Source organism: Notothenia rossii, assembly GCF_949606895.1.
Source record: "Notothenia rossii genome assembly, chromosome: 7".
NCBI classification, from domain to species: Eukaryota; Metazoa; Chordata; class Actinopteri; order Perciformes; family Nototheniidae; genus Notothenia; species Notothenia rossii.
The window spans coordinates 72,409,774-72,429,962 of NC_136905.1; the positions used below are offsets into that span (position 1 = coordinate 72,409,774).

The 20,189-nt window shown below is 39.4% G+C and overlaps 1 protein-coding gene across 2 annotated transcripts in view; it reads left to right on the plus strand.

The window, feature by feature from the left end:
- Positions 1-1,110: 1,110 nt before the first annotated feature.
- rps6ka1 (ribosomal protein S6 kinase a, polypeptide 1) overlaps positions 1,111-20,189 on the plus strand; it is a 46,488-nt gene continuing 27,409 nt past the window's right edge. The window contains exons 1-2 of one of the 2 annotated variants that reach the window (XM_079691979.1): positions 1,111-1,747; positions 8,068-8,112. In XM_079691979.1, coding sequence (XP_079548105.1) covers positions 1,685-1,747; positions 8,068-8,112 — 108 coding nt within the window. In that variant the 5' untranslated portion in view covers positions 1,111-1,684. The remainder of the gene's footprint in view (positions 1,748-8,067; positions 8,113-20,189) is intronic. The other variant, XM_079691981.1, reaches the window with a different exon arrangement.

Genomic DNA, 20,189 nt, shown 5'->3' on the forward strand with positions numbered 1-20,189 from the left:
AAATAAATCTGTAGCATCACTTCAAAAATATGAATCATGTAAGTTATATGTGCAGGAATACTGACATGTCCTATTTAGAAACGGATGCATGGATAGGTGCAAAAGACAAGGTGTTGCATGTTAACAGCTTGGAAGCAAAGTCCAAAAGCTACAGACGTGTCTAGAACATGACATGCAATTATAAAAGATATAAAGGTTTTCGTCTCCAGTTCAGATGTGTTTAACCTGTCACAGAGTTCAGACAGTAGGTCTTAGAATAAATAGGCTTCCTCAATGCAGCTTTATTTTGTGTTTAAAGTCGTTTCCCAACAAATCCACCAAAAGACAGGTCCCGACATCATACTGATTAATTGTTATTTTATGATTCCATGACGTGGAATGCCTACCCTAATTTGAATGAAAAATGGTGTCCTTCCCATCCACGGTGGTTTGATGCTCTGCAGTTGCCAATAGTAACCGAAGCTAGGCAAAATCCACTCGGCAGTGAATGAAGCAGAGAAGTGTTGGGAGGGTGGAGGGCTGTATTATATCACTGAATACTTCAAGGACCATTAAAAGAGTTCTTGTCAATGAAAAGTGTGCTTCATCAATGTGATGTCCGAACAGAATAACAGCACTGGTCAGGACCCTAGAGGATACTAGACATTTCATTTCTTGTGTAATCTATTATGTAATTCTTTGCAACAATGTGTGTTGTTTTTAGACCTAGAGGAAGTGGTGGTGTAGGTCTACACTTACTGTGCACTATTTGTATATTGAAGAAAAGTATTGTAGTTTGGGAAAGGCAAACATCAAAAGTTGCACACTGCAATTATGTTTGTGATTAGTAAATTGACTACACATTATGCATCCACAGCCTAGTGCTATTTGTCTGCCATTCATTCACATTTATTAGCCGAATTGAGTGACTTTAAGCGAGGAGGATCAATTATGATGCACCTGCAGATGCATCACAAGTAGCCTATGAGAGAAATCAGGCCTTTCATTAATAGCAGGCTCCTGTCTGCATTACGTATTTGCAGTTCATCTCTCCGCCAGCTGATGGCACGATCAGACCTGGGCGGATCTATTATAAGAGGGGGCTGGCTAAAATCCTGCAGGAGTCTGCCAATCCCAGCTCGAGTTTGAGCCTGCTCGTACTATAGAGCTACACTGAGGTCTCTGCGCGCATCGCCTCGCACACTGTTGGGACCTGGGATAAATCACAAGGGGAGGAAGCCGTGAAGATCTGATACGGTGTCGATTTGCCAAGACAGCACGGACTCTGGTTAATTCCTTCAGGTGGCACGAGCCTCCCGCACGGGTCTATCCGGACCGCACTGCAGCCTGGCTTTGCTCTCCCGCCTGTCAAACCAAAAATCCCGAGTATAGTCAACGCGCGTACCTGAACGGACAAGAGGGTTTGTTTGGTTCATGGTGTTTTCAACTGGATTATCACTTTCGATATATACAAACAAGTGGCCAGCCGCCACCGGAGTCAAACCCAGGGATTACAATTGTTTGTAAAGCCTTGGTTGCGCGTGCAGCGTCTGCATGCGCGCCTCCTTTTCAAATAAGAGAGCAACGTGCTGATAAAACCACTCCACCTGGACTTTCGACCTGAGGAAGGAGCTTCTTGGTGAACTGCAGTTGACAGGAGCGGCACCGACCGAATTGCTACTGGGAAACTGAGAATCCTGCGAAAATGCCTCTCGCTCAGATCGCTGAGCCATGGCCCACCATGGAACTAGTGCAGCTCGAAACGGAGGTAATGAGAGGTGAAATATGTCGACGCTATTTTTTGCATGCATTGTTTGACCAGTTTATTCGATTGAGTTTGATTGGTTCAGGTAAAATGGCGCACAAGGTGTGAGCACCTTATAGCCCTCGATTCAAGGTGTTGCCACTTTCTGGAAAAAGTTATTCAAACTATAGCCTTCATACTTAGCTGGGGGAAATAAACTCAATTAATAATTCATAATGTATGCAAGGGTTTTACATTAGAAATGCAAAACATTATCCCATAAATAGTTTGTCCATTTCACTTGAATCCCACACTTTGGAGACTTTCCTTTTTTATTACTGGCAGTCCTGAATATCTTAGGGAAAGTTTAATTGTAACCTCTTCATGTAAGCGTTTTCTATTTGCACCCAAAGTAGATTACAGAGTTAAATTCTGAAATACTTAAATGTGTAGGCTTTCACTGGAGCTTTAGCACAACTCCATCTTAAAGCTCCATCAGCAGAGAGAAAAACAACCTATGTGTGAACTAAAGGAAATCTCAAAAGTATTCTCACACATGTATCACAAACTTAAAAAAGGGGTACATGCAAGCTCTTCGTTTGCTATGTGTACTTTAAGTGAAAGTAATGTGTTGCAGAATTACTCTTTTTCCTTGTTCTTATTCTAAAGATGTACAGTTTCTTTAACACCCACTCTTGTGCCACCAGTCTCTTGCTGTGGCAGTGTGTGTATCCTCTGCAGAGGTGAAAAACTGCTTTGTGTCTGAATACTACACAACAGGTAGAGGATGACAATGTTGAGCATGGAAAGATTTAATGTTTTCCAGAGCTTTTAGGGTAAGGGAAGCGATAGAGATTTGTGATGCTTGTGTATCCAGACCCCTTTTATTCTGATAGCATTATTATTCATGAACTCTTCAATTGGCTCTTGAACAGGATGGTTGCTAAGTGAATATGCATCTATCACATTATGGTTATGATGAGCAGATAGTGGCTGCGCAGATGCAATCTGTTTCACATTTGGCTACACAGGTTTCCAAAAAAAATCTGTTTTCCTCGTTTCGAATACAATATCCTTAGGGTCATCTAAGGAAATCCTCAATTGAATTAGTCATTAGACTAAGCAGGTGAAGCGAGCTGTCATGGCAATTTTTTGTAGGTCTGATCTCTCTGATAAACAGCTCGGCACACAATATAACACATTGTCCTCAATCAGCTGTACAAGAGATCAGTCTGATTTATAAATTAGGCTTATTTTTCCATCTCTCTGTCTAGATAACCTCCGGTTTGATGACGAAGCTGAGGAAATAATTTCCAAGAATTTAATGAAAACTGAGTTTTCTCATAACATGTGAGGCCTAATTCATGAAAGACAAGTACTCATTACGTTATGCAATGAACTAGTAGAGCACTTCCACTATTGGGGAACTTACAATATATTCTTTATTGTGCTCTTGCAGACACAGTTAATTGAAGATCAGTCCGATGTAATTACCGGTGCTTTTATAATGAATGAGTCAAGCTTCAAATAGTGCAGAAAGAAGCAGTTTTACAACACTGTTGTTCAGTTTTTTTGTTCACAAACTCTACTATTTACAGAATTCTTCAGCATATGAGTTGGCTGAGTAACGTATAACAGCTGAACAGATGGTGTTGCGGAGCTGTGAAGGGTGCAGGTTTATTACTGTAAGAAATACCCTGCCTTGGGAATGTGTAATAGTCACACATCTTTGGTAACCAGTATGTGAGCTCATTGCTAAAGATAGAGTATAGTTATCAGCCTATATATATATATATATATATATATATATATATATATATATTATAAGGAGAGATTACTTTTGGCTGCCCATGTCCACCAAAATCCAGTATCTGTAATTGATTTGAACACGCCAGTCAATGTGGGATCCGTGCCATTTATCTCTGTCACCAACCTACCAGCCAGCTGCACCCTTGGGTTCCTGATGGCGGAGAGAAATGGCTCAGGGCTCAGATTGATTGAGCAGAGAGAGCGACTGAGTCTGGAGGCGTGCCAGCGAACATGTTGGGAGAGTCAAGCGGGTGGCACAGCCGAGGGTCTGCTTGTCATACAGACAGATGGGACAGCCACTGAGACAAACTTTTGGCAGATTTGGAAAATAAAGGACAGAAGATACATAATCCATCAAAGAAACCATTCTCTTCTGCATGTATTCAAACAGAGTGTGTGTTGTTGTGTTTTGGCAGCTGATGGGAAGTTTGTTTCCCAATCACTCTTTGTGCAAGTGCTTTTGTTTGGAAGGTGTCATGAAGGGAACATTTGATATAGTGGCTTTTGTGAAGCTGGTGCAAAGCAAGCGTTCAATGAATAGAGCTATTCAAATTAGTTGGATCGAGCCCTTTTATTCATCATCAAACCATATCTGTTATGAATTAACTTTTCAGTGAATCATTTCTGATAAAAGCACTTCAACAAATCATCACCATCCTGTCCCAGTTGAGTCACTACCACCTGCATTGGCCATGCACGTTCCTGCAAAATATCGGAATCATGCTTCTGTCAGTGTTTAGATTTCCTCCAAAATATTAATGGTTCCAAATCCTGTAAATGGAAAGTTTAAATGTTTTAAAAGTGGACCAGTACCCTATGTTTATCCATAGTCAGTGTATTATCTACAACAGATGGCGGTTGGGGATGCTCGTCTAGCGCTGCTGATCTGATTTTTTTGTTTTGTTATCGAGGGACTTTTGTGAAACTATAGAAACCACCAATAACGCACATTGACACAAACTGACTGACCATTGAGGCAGCAGTAGACTAGCGACCATCGTTCTGCGAGGTTAAATTATTTTTTCTGTGAAAGGATTCTAGTGGCTTTGAAAAGAGCATAGATAAAGCTTTAGTTCCCACTTGGAAAGGGTTAGCTGACAGCAAGGTAAATGGGTAAACAAACAAAGCAAACACTTGAACTTCATCTTTGATTTCTGCTTGTTTTTGTATCTTGATGAGACCTTTTTAGCTTGTTTCTGTCCACAACCATTGTTTTGTTCAATTTGATTTTGTTTGATGCCCACTTATGAATTTGTTATATTATATTAATTCCTAATGCATTATTTTTCCTTTCAGCCTCTCTTTTTATCGCTTTGAACTGAACTGGCTGCTTTTCAACTTGAACTTCTATGTGAAATCTCACCCGTATAACATTTTCAATCGATTGGCATCTAGACCCCAGTCCACCAATTGTGGCTTAAAGTCATATACATCTATTGTCAGAGGAGAAGAAACCTAGCAAACTAAAAAGAAAAAATTGCCTCAAAGAGAGACAGGATAAGCCAAGACGTTAGGAGCAGGATTGTACAAGCCTTGATGGCGGAGGAGAAAGATTGCTTTTCATTTTTCGGCTATTACGTAACAGGCCATGTAGAGGAGAAAATAGGGTTGACATAAGGAATGTGTGCCATGTTTGCAAACCAGGTGTGGTCAGCAGTGCACACTTTAGTACTTGTGTGAGTGTGTGCAAGCTGTGTAGTTCACATTTGTGCTTTTTCTCTTTTGTGTACGTGCAATGCAGGTAAAGGTTTAGCTGCAGCTAATCTGGGTGTCACGTGTTGAACACCTGAGCAGAGCTGTGGGAGTGGAGCAGGGCTGAGTGGGCATGTGATAACAAAAACCTTTGCCTGATAGCAGCTCTCAGAAAAAAAGTCTTTCTTTTGAACTTCAGAGTTAAAAGTTAACCTGTGAGTGAAGCCAAGACGGTGTGTCTGCCTATGTTGGGAAGGAGCCTTTTTGCAGATATTAAACTAGACTACTAGAAATACCGCTTGTTTATTTTCTGGCATTGACCTGCTGTCAGTTCTCACTGGCGGGTGAGATTACAAGAAGTGTACACAGATAGTACATGCACAGACAAAGGAATGGTTATTGTATTTCTTAGTTGCCTAGTTACAGGGCATTGCTGCTCTAATCACGCTGTTAAAACACAGATTTATCTATCAAACACACACACAGCATCAGCGCTCTTGAGATTGTTTACCTTGCCTAATCATAGGAGTCCTGTGAGAAATTAAAAGGTTTTCCGTCTGGCTCTGTCAGGTTTAATACGTTGGTCTATAAATCTTTTTACAGCATGCTTGTGGCGTGAAATGTCTTCCAGTAAATTGTGTGCATATTGTATTGCTTATTTCTATATGTATGTCTGCACAGTATAGTTCATGCACTTCTTGGGTTGTTTTCTAAGTCACGTTTGTTTATTAACTGCTTCGTCTTGAGCATATATATGGGGCTGTGCCTGCCTGTGCTCTCATTCAGGAAGCCCAGGGGAGGGAAAGCACCATTAACTGGGCCACTTGGATCAACCATGCAAAGCTAATGAGGTTGAAATGTGTTGAGCAGCAACGTCGGGAAGGAATTGTTGACCACACACACACAGACACTCAGACAGTGTCCCTTACACATTTAAGATTCACACCATTGGCTTCACAGCACTGAGTTAAAGAAAGCCTATCACACACCCCTGACTGATGGCATATGAGTAGAGAGGAAGGGAAGAGTAATTATGTGGACTGATTTGGGAAGATTTCGATTTGAGATTGAATTTATCTGCAAGGCCCATTGTTACAACACACACTGGGCTTCCTCTCCTTTGAAATGACTACTCCTAAAACACATCTGTGCATGACTTCGAAATCGATTTGGCCGCTTAATTGTTTCCATTTCTCCTGTCACCTCACATTATAGCTTTTATTGCTGGAACAGTTTTCCCAAATGTAATTACCTCTCTTGAGATCATCATTAAAGTCCATCCAGATGAACTATTGGTTTATAAAACTGCCCGATGTTGCAGAAAAGTCTTTTTATTTCCTTGTGAGTATACAAGAGCTTATCAAAGTCGCTTCCTTGTCATTGCCTGTGCTTCCTTTATGTTTTGCACTGCTGTATAGCCTTCTGTTTAGTGTTTGATTGTTATGGCCACTGCTTGTCATTGTGTGGACTGCCTGTTATATTTTGTGCAGTCTTGAAGGAAGAGGGAAGAGGGAAAAGGGCTTGGAGGAAGGAAGTGAAAATCAGGGTCGCCCCTCTATAATGGGAAAACGAAGTGAAAACGGAAAAGGGGGTTGGGTAGTTTTTTACGATGTCCTCACACTTGGCCAGAAAACTTGACTTTGATTTCTTTGACAATTGTTAGGGGTCAGTTATCATCCAATATTTATGTTCATGTTAAGGTCAATGTACTATTAACAGGGATTAGTCAGACTGTGTGTTTAAGGGTATTGTATCGTAGTCTTCTGTAGCTCTGCCGGAGCTTTACCAAATCTGAGAAACATTACTTGGCTGAACTCGGCTTGGGATTGATGAATACAAATAACAGTAAATATGAATTTCAATTTTTTTGTATTACCTGTAAATAAGTATTTGGGCTAATATTTTATTTTATCATAACAAATAAAATAGGACCCATAACATACACTGCACTTTATTGTTTGTAATACTGTAGGTACTATGCTAATGCTGATAATACAAGTCATGATTTGAAACATTCAACCAAAAATTGCATTTGACTTTTAATAGCTTGTTTGGATGGTTTCAGCACTGCTTTCCTGGATCCTATCTTAGTTTAAACAGTTCACACAAAGAAGCAATCTCTTTGGCTAAATGGCCAGGGGTCCAGAGGGAAAACAAACCTCTCCTTTGTCCCAAGTGTAAATTACTATAATCCATTCCCCACACGATTAAGTCCTCTATCTTAATTCCCACATTACTTATTAGGTATTGCTTCCCTGTAGACCTTTGATCGGCAATGAAATGTGAATCAAATTGTCATCATGATGGCCCCTACTTTTAAACAATTATATCATATCTAAGAAAATCACCACTTTCCTCTGCTTACCATTTTCCTTGTCCTACCAGTGTGTGCAACATAATCATATACACATCTAATTATGTAACATAAAACCTAAGTTAGCCACCCATTTCTACCATTTAATAACATGTTTTCTAAAATAGCCTTTAGCCAGCCTTTTGTTTTACAAATAACAATGATTACCCTTTATTTTGCAAGCCGTACCTACTGGGGAACGATGTGCATTTGTGTGTCGGCCTTAGATTATTAGGTTTGCCAGCAGAAGAGCAAAGTGCTGGAAACAGTGGACCACCCACACAGTCTTGCACATATTCTCTTGTATCTCTCTCTCGCTCTTTGTGTCTCACACACACACACACACACACACACACACACACACACACACACACACACACACACACACACACACACACATACACATACACATACACATACACATACACACACACGTGATATTGTCTCTGTCACACACTCTGACTGTTTCTCACATTTGCTTTCTCAACAGAATGGGCAGAGCACTACTGAGGATGGAGTCACGCCTGCTGTCAAGGTACATGGCATCTCTGGAACACACATGCTCACAGAAGACACACTCAGACACACAAATGTGACTCAATATTCACGCAGCTTAACATGCAATACATTACATCGAGGACTTAGACGCACTGCATAGCATTCTTTGGCTGTTGTGCTTTTTATTTTTAGGAAAGCAGCCGAAGGCAACATTCCATTAAAGGGCACATTTGTGTGTGATCTTCATTTTGAGTCATCACTGCCAAAGGAAGAAAAAGAAAGACGTCATGCACATGTTTGCGCAAATGTGTGACTGGGCGTATAGTTATTCATTTAGAAGATGCATCGATAGTCTTCAGAGGGCATTACCTGGCTGGAGTTTAATGTGTTGACTCCTGTCTCAGTAAGGCTGATCGAGCGACAGCCACTGTGTATAGTAATGTGTCTGGGTCAATATACTGTAACGGGGCCATAGTGTTCTGCATGTCCTCAGCTGTCCTGTTAACATACAGAGGAAAATACATGCAAGCTTGCAAATACAAAAACACACACTGAAAATCACCGAGTCAGCCCTTTCCTGCTGGCCTCTAGGCTTTATTGTTCTGCTCTGAAACGGGATCCTGCTTCTTCCTGTAGACCATTACTGTCCCGCCATGTAACAGAGGACAAGGAACTCTACCTTCTCGCTTAGCCTCTTTTTTTTTTTTAATCTGCCCTCCCTCTGTAGGGTGATAGAATCTGAAGAGCGAGGTCCTCCTTTCTTCCAGCTCAGAACAATGTGTGGCGACTGAGAGAGAGTTGAGTGCGCTGGATGAGAAATAAGTGTTTCAGTAAAAGGAGTCGGCACACTTTGTTGATCAAAGCCATTCATATCTGATCGAAATTTCTGATGACTTTGGAGAATCGACAGTATGGTTGAGATCAATAGCACAGTATCAATGTCTAATCATATATTAAATGCCTAATGAAAGTAAAATCAATGTTAAAAACAAAGTACTTCCATTGCTTATATGAGTTTGTGTTACTTATTAGTGATGTAACGATACCAAAAACTCACGGTACGATAATATCGCGATAAAAAGTCCACGGTATGATATTTATCGCGATATTGAAAAATAAAGAAAAAAAATGTGATTTTTTTTTTTTTTTATTATTATTGAATTATTTTTTCTTTATTAAATAATAAATCTGATTTGTACAGCATTTTAGTAGGATAGTAGTATTTTAAAGTGTCAACAATATAATAATCAGACTCTGCAATAGAATAAATCAAGTTTCACTTTAGTTTTTCAAGTAACTCAACTCTAACTCACTCAGCATCATCAAGGTTATCTTTTAGGAATATGACATGTCCACATTTCCAGGTAGAAGCTGGGATGTTTGGGCGTTTGCAATATCCCCTGCTGTGGAAAAAACTCTCTTGCTTCGTATTGATGTTGCTGGGACAGAGAGATATGCTTTGGCCATGGGTGACAGCAGTGGGTAAAACTATGCATTGTCTCTCCACCACTTCAAAAACAATACAGTTTTTGCCAAGAAGGTGAGGCTTATTGACAGGGCGAGATATAAATATACTGTTGGTACTTGTCAATGTCTCTAGGTATGTACATGTAGCCCTGTAAATACCATGTCCTTTTGTGTTCTCTGTTGTTTTATGTTCATGTTGTAACCTACTTGCTGCCATGTTGGACAGGTCTCCCTTGAAAAAGGGATCAATGATCTCAATGGGACCATCTGGTTAGATAAAGGTTTAAAAATATATATATATATTTAAAAAAAATTGTGGTAGATTTTGTCAGTCTCACGACGGTATTGAGACATTTATTTATTGCGATATTCGATATATCGTTACATCCCTATTACTTATTGTTTAACAGCATTAACTCTATACCAATTCTGATATCCTTTTTAATGGTAATTTTTTGAGTACTTATTTCTTTTTTTTTTAAACCAATTTTACCGAAAATGTCGCCTGTGCAATGTGAGGTCTATGGGATCCTTTTTGTGGAGGATAATATAATGCTGGACACTGTCAATCAAGACAGTTAGCTTGTCATGATATATGTGACTGAAGAGTAATGATGAAAATGCATTGGTCACATCATAGCAGATAACCGATCCGAATAATAGGTTCAAGGTTCTTTATTTGTCATACGAACATAGCTACAGTGTAGTTATGCCGATGAAAATCTTGTGTCGCAGGCTTCTCCAACAGAGCAGCACAAAACACAGATAAACAGAACAAATATAGTGTAAATAGTAATACAAAAAGAAAAATAATTTAAAAAAAAAGTGAAATAGTGCAATAAGAGTCTATATGTAAGTTATTGAAATAGGATATATAGATAAATAATTTAAAAATAATTTTTAAGTAGCAGCCAGATGAATATTAGGGATGTTGTTTCAACTGTTCAGGTGTTTAACAGTCTTATTGCCTCTGGGACTAAACGTTCCCTGAGTCTGGTTTTAGTCCGGTTGCTAGGGTCAGTATTGGCGCTGATACAAGAATATTGGATTTGTACATCCCTAATCATATCTTCACAATATGGCTCTGCTAAAAGTCGATTATATTCAATCATCGCACAGGCCTGTTTAGCGCTGTAATGACATGCGTTACATGTTTAGCTAATTGATTGAGAACCATCGCAGCAATCTGATTGTTTGTGTAATCTTGTTAATTAAGATGACCTTCAAAAGGGGTTTAGGGATTTAGTGCCTGTGATTCTACAAGAGAGGTAGCTCATGTTTCACAAACAAAAGGATAGATGGAGCAAGGGAGCATATGATGATGCATTCAATGAGAACAAGTCTAAAAAAAGAACAAGTCTGTCACAGTGAGGCATCAGATCACCAGACCGTTGTGGCACCATGCGGGCGAAGCAGTTGTAACCGGGCACTATACGGTGATCGATGCCGAGCTGCTGTTTAAATGCTGGGAATTTGATAATGGCGGCTGTTATCTACTCTAGCCATGGGAGTTACCTGGCTCCAGCAGTCCTAATGGGGGGAACTGAGGGGGAGAGAGGGGAGAGAGGGGGGGATAGGTAACGATTGAAGGGAGGGACAGAGTGCCTGCCCTTTCTGGCAGAACTAACGTTTGAACCTGAAATGGGCTTCAAAACAGTGAATTGATTGTCCTCAGCAGTTAGGTGTGTGTGTGTGTCTGTGGGTTTGAGGGCGGTGAGATCAAGTCAGCGCTCTGCTCCTGGAGCGGACTTCTGCACCACTAATGAGCCATCTTCTGGTTTTTAACACTTATATCTCTCTCTCTCTCTGGCTTTTTACATGCTGTAGAAAAAGGTGAACACTCAAAAGCTTATTACTTGGTTTGTAGCACCACCTTTGTCTCTCCCATGGTTTCACTGAGCCATTAACCTGAGGCAGTAGGTTGGCACCATGTCAGACTACTATTCACATGGTTTCAACTCAGTGACCCTGTCTTTCTTTTTCAGACTCTTTTGTCATCTGCTTTATGATGGACGACACAAAAAATGGAATGAAACAATGTAGAAAGCTACCTAGGGCTTTAACTAAGGGTCATCATTCATACAGGAGATTATTATTTTTTGTTTTATGTCATTGAGCCTAATTAGATGATTAACAAACGGGGTTTTGTTCAATGATTATAACAAGAACAAACTACATTTTCCTGAAGTTTATAAAAATAATATTAAGATATTTACTAGGGCTGTGCAATTAATCGTATTTTTTAATTGCAAATGACGATTTTTTTGCCTGCCACAATTTACGAAAACAACCTAAAAAAAAACGATTATTTTGCTTTGCTAGGTTGTGACGGTGCACTGCAACATATTTTATATCATTTATTTTGATCTAATTTATTTGTATTTATCTTATTAATATATGTTTAGTAGCTTGCGGAAGTGCGCTCCAAAATATTTGTTCTTGTTTATTGGTATTTATTATTTTGATTTTATTTAAATGTATCATTTATTTAATTTATTTTTGTATTGGTTTTTCAGTTGAAATATACACTCAGGGTAATTAACAGTTAAAAAGATACTGTTCAAATTATAATTTGTATTTATTTTAAAGTTCAATAAATGGATATTTTCAAAGTCAATGACTAATCGTATTTAATAATCGTGATATCAATCATTGACCAAAATATTAGTGATTATGATTTTTGCCATAATCGCACAGCCCTAATACTTACTCTTTGCACTTGTCAGAAGGTTTAAAGGGAGATATTTATTTATAATCACCACTCAAACATTTTTGAAACCAATGCCTCAGAGCACAATATGTTTGCTACTTTTTTTGCCCAAAATGTAAAGACATTTAATTCACCTTGGGATAAAACTGACAAAAAAATGTAAATCCTCAGCACTAGTAAAAGTCCTGTATTAGAAGTTAAACGACTTCATTAACTATTTCTCCATTTTTTTACTTATTTCTCTGTTTGGCTCATCATATCCGTGCAATTTTAAAAGAGATAAAAACTTGAAAATAACTTAGATTTTGTGATTTTGCAGTAGCGGTTGGCAGCAAATGGCCTCTTATGTGTATTGATGTGATGATCAGCCAGCAGAGCACAGTAACCCGAGAGGACAATCCTCTGATCTGTCTCAACACAGTGCAATGATATTACCCGGCAATTTTCTCTCTGGCAATAAGCCTGCCTTGCAGTGGTCTGCTCTCACAAAAGTGTGGAAATGGGCCTATTTCTATCAACAAATCACATCAACCTCCATGCCCTTGAGGATACCAGGGAGACAGATTTGTTCCAAAAAACTAAAACAATGGATATGACAGTATTCCAGACATAAGTGCTACAGTACAGGAAGGCAGAGACATATACAGTATCTGAGACAGAGTGAGAGACTCCGGCTGTCTACCGCGTGACTGCAGGGAAGTGAAAATGTGTCTGCCAAGGAGGCAAAAGTGACCTTACTTGAGAACATGAATCAGGCAAAAACAGTATTTTGAAATTCTTGGAGTGATATTAAATCAGGGTGCTGATGGCAACAGTTTTTGTGTGTTTCTTAAGCATAACAGCAATAGATATCTTGTTTCAACCTTTCCATTGTTAAGATTTGCTGGTTTTCTCAGTTTAACAATTATCAATGGAATATTGTCTTTTTTGAGATATTTGCGACATTGACTTTGACTCCTGAGGAAGTTTGACATTTACTTTTTACATTAAACACTTGATTTGTTAGTAATCCAATAAGGACATCTGATTGATTTTCTCTACCAGAATTGATCTTATTAGGATGATAAGTGTGGGTTTAACAATCCCTCTTCAACAACATTAGAGAATAATTAATGTGTTGGTAGTGAAAAAACACAAGACAGCCAACCCCGAAGAAACAGAAGTAGACGTTTCAGAGTTTGAAAATACACCACCATCAGATAGGAGACAAGTTTCCTCTTTCAAGGAAGCAGATAATTTACATTGAGCTGATAAAAGGAAGAGAAAATCAGAGGAGGCACAGAGCTGTTGTTGCTCATCAGTTCAACTCCAGATTAGCATCTGCTCAAAACTGACTGACTACAGACCTGATGAGGCTCGATGGAGGTGATTCATTAAGCCCTGTTGTAATCAACCCAGCCAAATACGTGCCTGCCTTCTAAATGAAGTGACAATAGTCTCTCTTGTTAATTGTGTTTTTGCTTTGTTAGTGAAGCTGAGTCAGTTAGTTGGTCTAAATGAATTAGTTGTGACAGAGATGAGAAGAGACTTTTGGGAAGAAAAACATCCTCAGTCATGAATTATTAAGAATTTATGTAACCCTCTTAAACTCATTCTATCTTCTTTATCAGCACTGTGTAGGTGTGCTTTGTTCTGATTTGAAAGAAAATGGGGTGGGAAATTACCAAACAACCCACCAACTGTCATTACGTTTTGATGAAATGTTGCGAAATCCTAATTGTTGCTAGGACTGACCAACTCTATTTTTAACTGAGCCATGCATGCGCACTTCAAACCAATGACAAATTCATACAGAAATATCATATGTTAAACTAAGACTGAGAACATTTGGCAAGAATTAAGAAAATATTTATAGGCATTCTTTTAAATATGGCAATAAAAACTTGCCAACCACTTTAAGAAGTTCCTGACTGGCTATAGTTACGATTCAGATGATATTGAACTTTTTATACTTAACCCAATTATGCATCTTTAATTTAAGATAATAAACATAATAATATATATGCTTGGTTAACAATGACAAGAAGAGGTCTTTCAGGTCTGATACTTTAATACATATTGTTACAGATAGTATATTTTGTACTTTTTATTCCATCTTTGAGCTATTATTCACTGGCCTAAAGTGATTGTAATATTCCCAAAGGTAGAATGGTTGTCATGGTTTCACACCAGAGCAGCTGACAGCCAGCCTGACAAAAGGAAAACAGGATTGTAATTGGATAATCCAAAATGTTCTATGTTCCTGTAAATGGAGGACACACTCTGAGAACACGGTTTTTGAAGTTGTTAGGGGGAGCACAAGGCAGCCACTATTCATTATAATCAGATATGAAGGAGCAAACCAAAGCTGTCTTGACAAAAAGGGTCCCTGGATGTATCAGAGGGACGTCACAGTTTCTGCGCTCAGTGTGGTCGTGCATGAGGATTAGGACGGCAATGGTTTTGGCAAAATGTGAGGTTTTCTCTCTAGGATACTGTTGAGCATTTTTATTTTAACCTTTTCATTGTCTAAAATATCACTGTTTGGAACAACCGGAGCATAGGACTGATGATGTGGAAGTGGATAATGTTGCTGGAATAGTTTTAAAAGGTTTTTTAGGATTTCCTCTAATTATTAAAACAAATACTACACACTTTTTACAACACGATTACCTTTCCAGACAATATTAGGTGAATTAAAAAAGCATCTCGGGATGAGGTTAACTTAAGGTGGCCTTTTTAATTATGCCTTATAAAGAGTAAAGTATAACAGTATTAAAAATCATTTTCAAGTTCCCTGATTATCCAGCAAATTCTCTATGCTGATGAAGGTATGATTGAAAGCTTTATTATTGCTACTTAATGGATCTTGTTGTGAGTAGAGCTGCAAGTTAGGAATATAATCATTATGAATAAATCTGACAATTATTTTCTCCTTAACCGTTAAGTCAATAGAATGTCTAAATCTCTATTCAAAGTGCTTGTGTCTCGAACACAGTCTTGTAAGATGAGCACATCGTTACATTTGAGAAGCTTGAACCAACAAATGGGTGTCACATTCGCTTGAAAAATGATAGAAACTTGCTAAGTCGTTGCACCTGTGGGAGTGAGATTGCCTTGTCAAACACGAAGGTGAGGGTTGCATATTCAAAACTTCTTAAATTGAATGTCACAAAAACTACTCCGTCATTCAACCTTGACGGAGTGTTGTTAACAATCGATCAGTATGTAGTCAATAATATGCACAGTATGCAGTTTTGCTTTGTGTGTGTTTGTGTGCTTCTGCTGGTTTGATTCCCACACATACATGTAAACATGACCAGCCCAACCAGCCTGCAGGCAGAAGGCGGAGACGTAATGCGTTTTCCATTGATGTCACTGACATTTTTTGTACTCCCTAATGTAGATAATGACTTTTTTACTGCAGCAAGGTGCTGAGCGAGGTGTATTCACGCTTTACTGACTGAGTGACGGGAGGGCACAACGGAGGGGGAGACGTGGGAATTGTAAAGAGCGTGTCAGGAGCGGTAGGGGAGGGGGGGGGCAAACTGCATAGGAGGACTGCAGGTTTGGAGTACAGAGAGGAGAGAGAACGGTACTAAGATAGTTCTCCCTCCAGTCAGTGCACAGAAACACAGTCAAACAGTTCAGTGCTTTTTGACTGAAGAAAGGAAACCAAAAAAGAGGAAGTAGCAGACACACACACACTGTAGCTCTGTGAATCTTGATCCAACTTACCTCTGGCTAATCTCTGTATATCCGTGGATCAAGACACAGGCTTCCACAGGGCAGTGCATCTTTGCCTTCCTGTTCAAGTGTGTGTTAATCAGAAGGAGGGCTAAGCGCTGCCTTGGTGTTGAGTGTTTCCAGGACTGATTAAATATTTACCAGTGGTGAGCGTGTAGGCAAGGATTGCAGTTTATATGACAAGCTGTTTTGACCTCTGGGCTACCGTAGAGCAGAGTAGGGGTGGCGAGTCAGGCTCAAAAGCCTCGCGGCAGGTCTTCGTGCAACCATAAGTCTCTCTGTGTGCACATGCATGTTGTAGGCATGGCAACTGCTCTTGCTTGCTTCTACAAACATGACCTTGTATTTGATTCATGTGGTGTTACCCACCACCTCCCCCATACTCTCTAAATACACACACACACATATACCTATTCCAGAGAGGTAAAGCACTCAGTTCCTTATCTGTCAGTGTTTAACCTAGAAATCCTGGGAGGAGTTGAGATTATATTAAAGGGCTGAATGATTAAACTCATCGTTACAATCTGTTGTTGTATCAGCCACTTCTGCTAAAAAGCTTTGGGTTTCATTGTCATTTGGCGCACGTGATTACCATCCTATTTTAAGATGAACTTGGAGAGGATGCTTTAGAGGTCACATTGGTGAGGAGTTAACCGTGCACAACACTGCTGTAGCAGCTGCTGCTGGAACATCCAGTTGGTGCTTTTGTGCATGAGGCTTGGATTTATGAGAGGGAAACAAGTCCAAACCGCTGCTTCTTCATGAGTTGTCGTGGTTGCTACGTTACTGCCAATGTAACTAATTAAGACGGTTGAAAGTTGTCTTAGACGTAGGCTCTAAATGATGGCTGGAAAAGCTAGAAAAGCAATTGGGTGCAAAAAGGACAAGGTAGACTTAAGGCTATTCCAGTCTCTTACCTTTGACAGCACAGTCAATTATGGATCAACCAATGGTGGATAAAAGGAAACCCAGTACATTTATTTTGACATTTATTTTAAAGAAATAGTTAGGAAAAACTATGAAATGCACAAATTTGCTACAGATTAGATGTCTGCGTAGAGCCTAAACAGTTACTAACAGCTAGCAGGTCCCGTAGAACGCAAACTTGCGTCTGATTCTGTATGGATTAGGCAAACAAGATATTGCATGTTGATTAATTAGCTATATATTATTATAGGTATCAGTAGGCAGATGGTGTAAGCTTTGGACAGAACCAGGCAAGCTTGTCCCCCTTGTTTTTAGGCTTTGTGCTAAGCTAAGCTAACCTGCAGCTAGCTGTACTGTAGCTCAACAAACTTACAGAAGAATCCACGTGTCAGCTCTTTGTATCAATGTTCTCCTTTTAACACTCAGCAAAAAAGCCAATACTCTTATTGTGCAGAATGTCTCATGAAAGGGAATTCTTCTAATGCAGGGATTACTTCCTGCTTGTCTGCTCTCGTCTCAGAGTTATGGGAAACACCGTCTTTATTTGGCATACTGCATGATATGACTTTGAAGGCTTTTAATCTGCTAAATGTACTGATGTTTACTCCGATGGCCCGAGGGCAGGAAAAATAAAATTTTGATTTGTTTATTTTCTACCTTCTCAGTTGTTTCTCTATCCCGCTGTACCAACTTCAGTCGCTCTCCTCTCTGCTTTCCTCTTGGCTGGCATCCCTGCAGGGGCTACCTCTGAATGACATCCTATCGTTTTTAAGCCGCTTTACTGCTTTGCCCCTTTGGGATTAGCCAACTAAAAGTAAGATTTATGTGAGGACAGTGCATAGGGCAGTTTTGCTGTTGAGGTGTGTGATTATTTTCCCCAAGCTCCTGCAGTAACTCGTATACACACCAGGGACGATGTGTTGAATCAAATGTGTGTGTGTGTGTTTTGTCAGCCTACAGGGCCAGATAGCTGATGATTGCAAAATGCAACACATAAATCCGTTTTTTTTTGTGTTTAATAAATAACCTGACACTCTCTTGTACTATACTCCTCAACCATCTGCTGTTCCTGTTTGCCAAGTTCCAGTAAATGCCAGGAATTGTTTGCAAACTCTGCGATGATATCACCAAACCTGTGATCCTCCCATCAGTTTTATTTCAGAGTATCAGTCCTGGGTAAAATAATTGATCAGAAAATGTGGCTTTATCTCTTTCTCTATAATATCGCATACTCTATCCCTTTTCTGCTTCCTCCATACCTTGAAAACATCCATATGCGAGTAACTCTAGTCATTTAAGTTGTCCAATAGGTGATCATGAATTAAAGATTTGGGTGTCTGTCTGATGTGAATCACAGTGTAACAGGATATGGCTCTTAAATGGCATGCATGCCCAGAGTACAAGCATATCAAAGGTTAAATAAACATATATAAAACTTTATTGAAGGAATAATTATGAGGACAGAGGACGACTATTAAACTGTACTTCAAGCTGAACGCGCTCTCTATTGCTTTTTCCAGCTTGGCAGAGCATCATCCCACATTTTCAGATCTCGGATGTATCAAACATTTCTTAGAAAACTCAACCACCATTTTGAAAAAGATCATGAAATCTTGCCAGGGGAGTAATACATAATTCCGGCATCTGCTTGGCTGTGATCCCCAGTGAGCAGAAGCCTGTATTAACAAGGTTTGGACACGCCTCGGAGCTCCACGGAGCTAAACGCTTCACATTCCTCTGCAGGGTTAGAGGGAGGGGGAGAAGAGGTTAGATGTAAAGAGAATGGAGCTGTCTGTGATTATATTACTTCCGGGTATAGCCTAACATGCACTTAATGTTTTATTGTGTAGTCAATGCACATGCTTTGGGTGTTTGTGTCTCCTACAGTGTGTGTGTGAGTCTCTTAGCGCATGTGTGTCCTGATCAAATATGCCATGTCCTAAGCTATACTTCCTGTAGCCAGAATGAACCCCAACATATTGCAGCTGTTTGGATCTGTTTTTTGTCAAGCAGTGTGCTGTGTAAATCTTTTCTGTGGGCATGTGTGTGTGTATTCATTCCACAGGAAATGTGACTTTGATTGTACAGGGCGCAGTAGTGTGGGAAATAGAAATGTCAACTTGACATTGTAATAAAACAGAGAGTGAGATGACTTTGGTTGTACGCATCACAATGTGGTACAAGTGCACACTGTAACACTCTCTGACAGCCAGTAAGAATAGTAAGCTGCAGGGCGTGAGCTCTAGGGTTTGTGTTTTTATAGCATTGTTTGTTGGCAGCTCTTTCATTAGATCAATAAGAATATTGAGAGCATTGTATTCGATCATTCATTGTGACAGGACACCTAGGACCCAGCTTTCAGCCACACACATTGTATGAATGTTTGTTTTTGTTGGACTGCTCATCATTTTCTCGCTCCTAGATGCGTTAGTCTTCCTACTTCCCGCTCTAACATGACTCAGATGGTTAGCAGTTCTCTGAAATGACTGGATTTGCAGGAAATGAGAGGATTATGTGCTGCACTCAAAGTGTTCAGAACATATTGCTCTTTTCTTTGTAACCCTTTCCTCCTTTGGGAGTATGCACTATAACAATCATACCTCAGCATCTACCTTCATTTCCGGGTTGTGTCATTAGCAACCAGCTAATGACCACAGAGCTGTTCATAAAAGATATACCCCCAAGGGCTGACATACAGCTACATTTACCATAGCTGCTACATTGTACTGCCATATGGTAAATGCTTGTATGCTGCTCATGCTCTTTCTGCATGTCATGTATTTATTTTTGCTATGTATATAAATGTCATGTTCTTGTATGTTGTATGTGAGGGGACTGCGGATAGAAATTAGCTTAAAGTTAAAATCCGGCTCATTTACGCTTGTAAGCATTGTTTTAAAGTGTTCAGAATTAGAATCAGAATACCTTTATTAGTCCCACAGAGGGGACATTTGCATCGCTACAGCAGGAAAGAGCCACAGACAGCTTAATGTTACATATAAAAAAAAGTACTAAGTTATGATATAATAATAAAGAAATAAAAGTTGAAAAAAATACTTTTCAAAATACAAATCCTGTAACAGTTCTTAGGATTTAGCAGCCAGGCATATATTACACAGTTATTAATGGCATATGTATGTATATATTGCACATATTGCACATAGTTTGATGGTATTTAACAGCAGCAAGTTACACAATTTACAAAATACAAAATCGATGTGCACTGTCCCGGTTCAAATAAACGATTACATTTCAATCACAATTGTTACTAATAACTGTTTAAA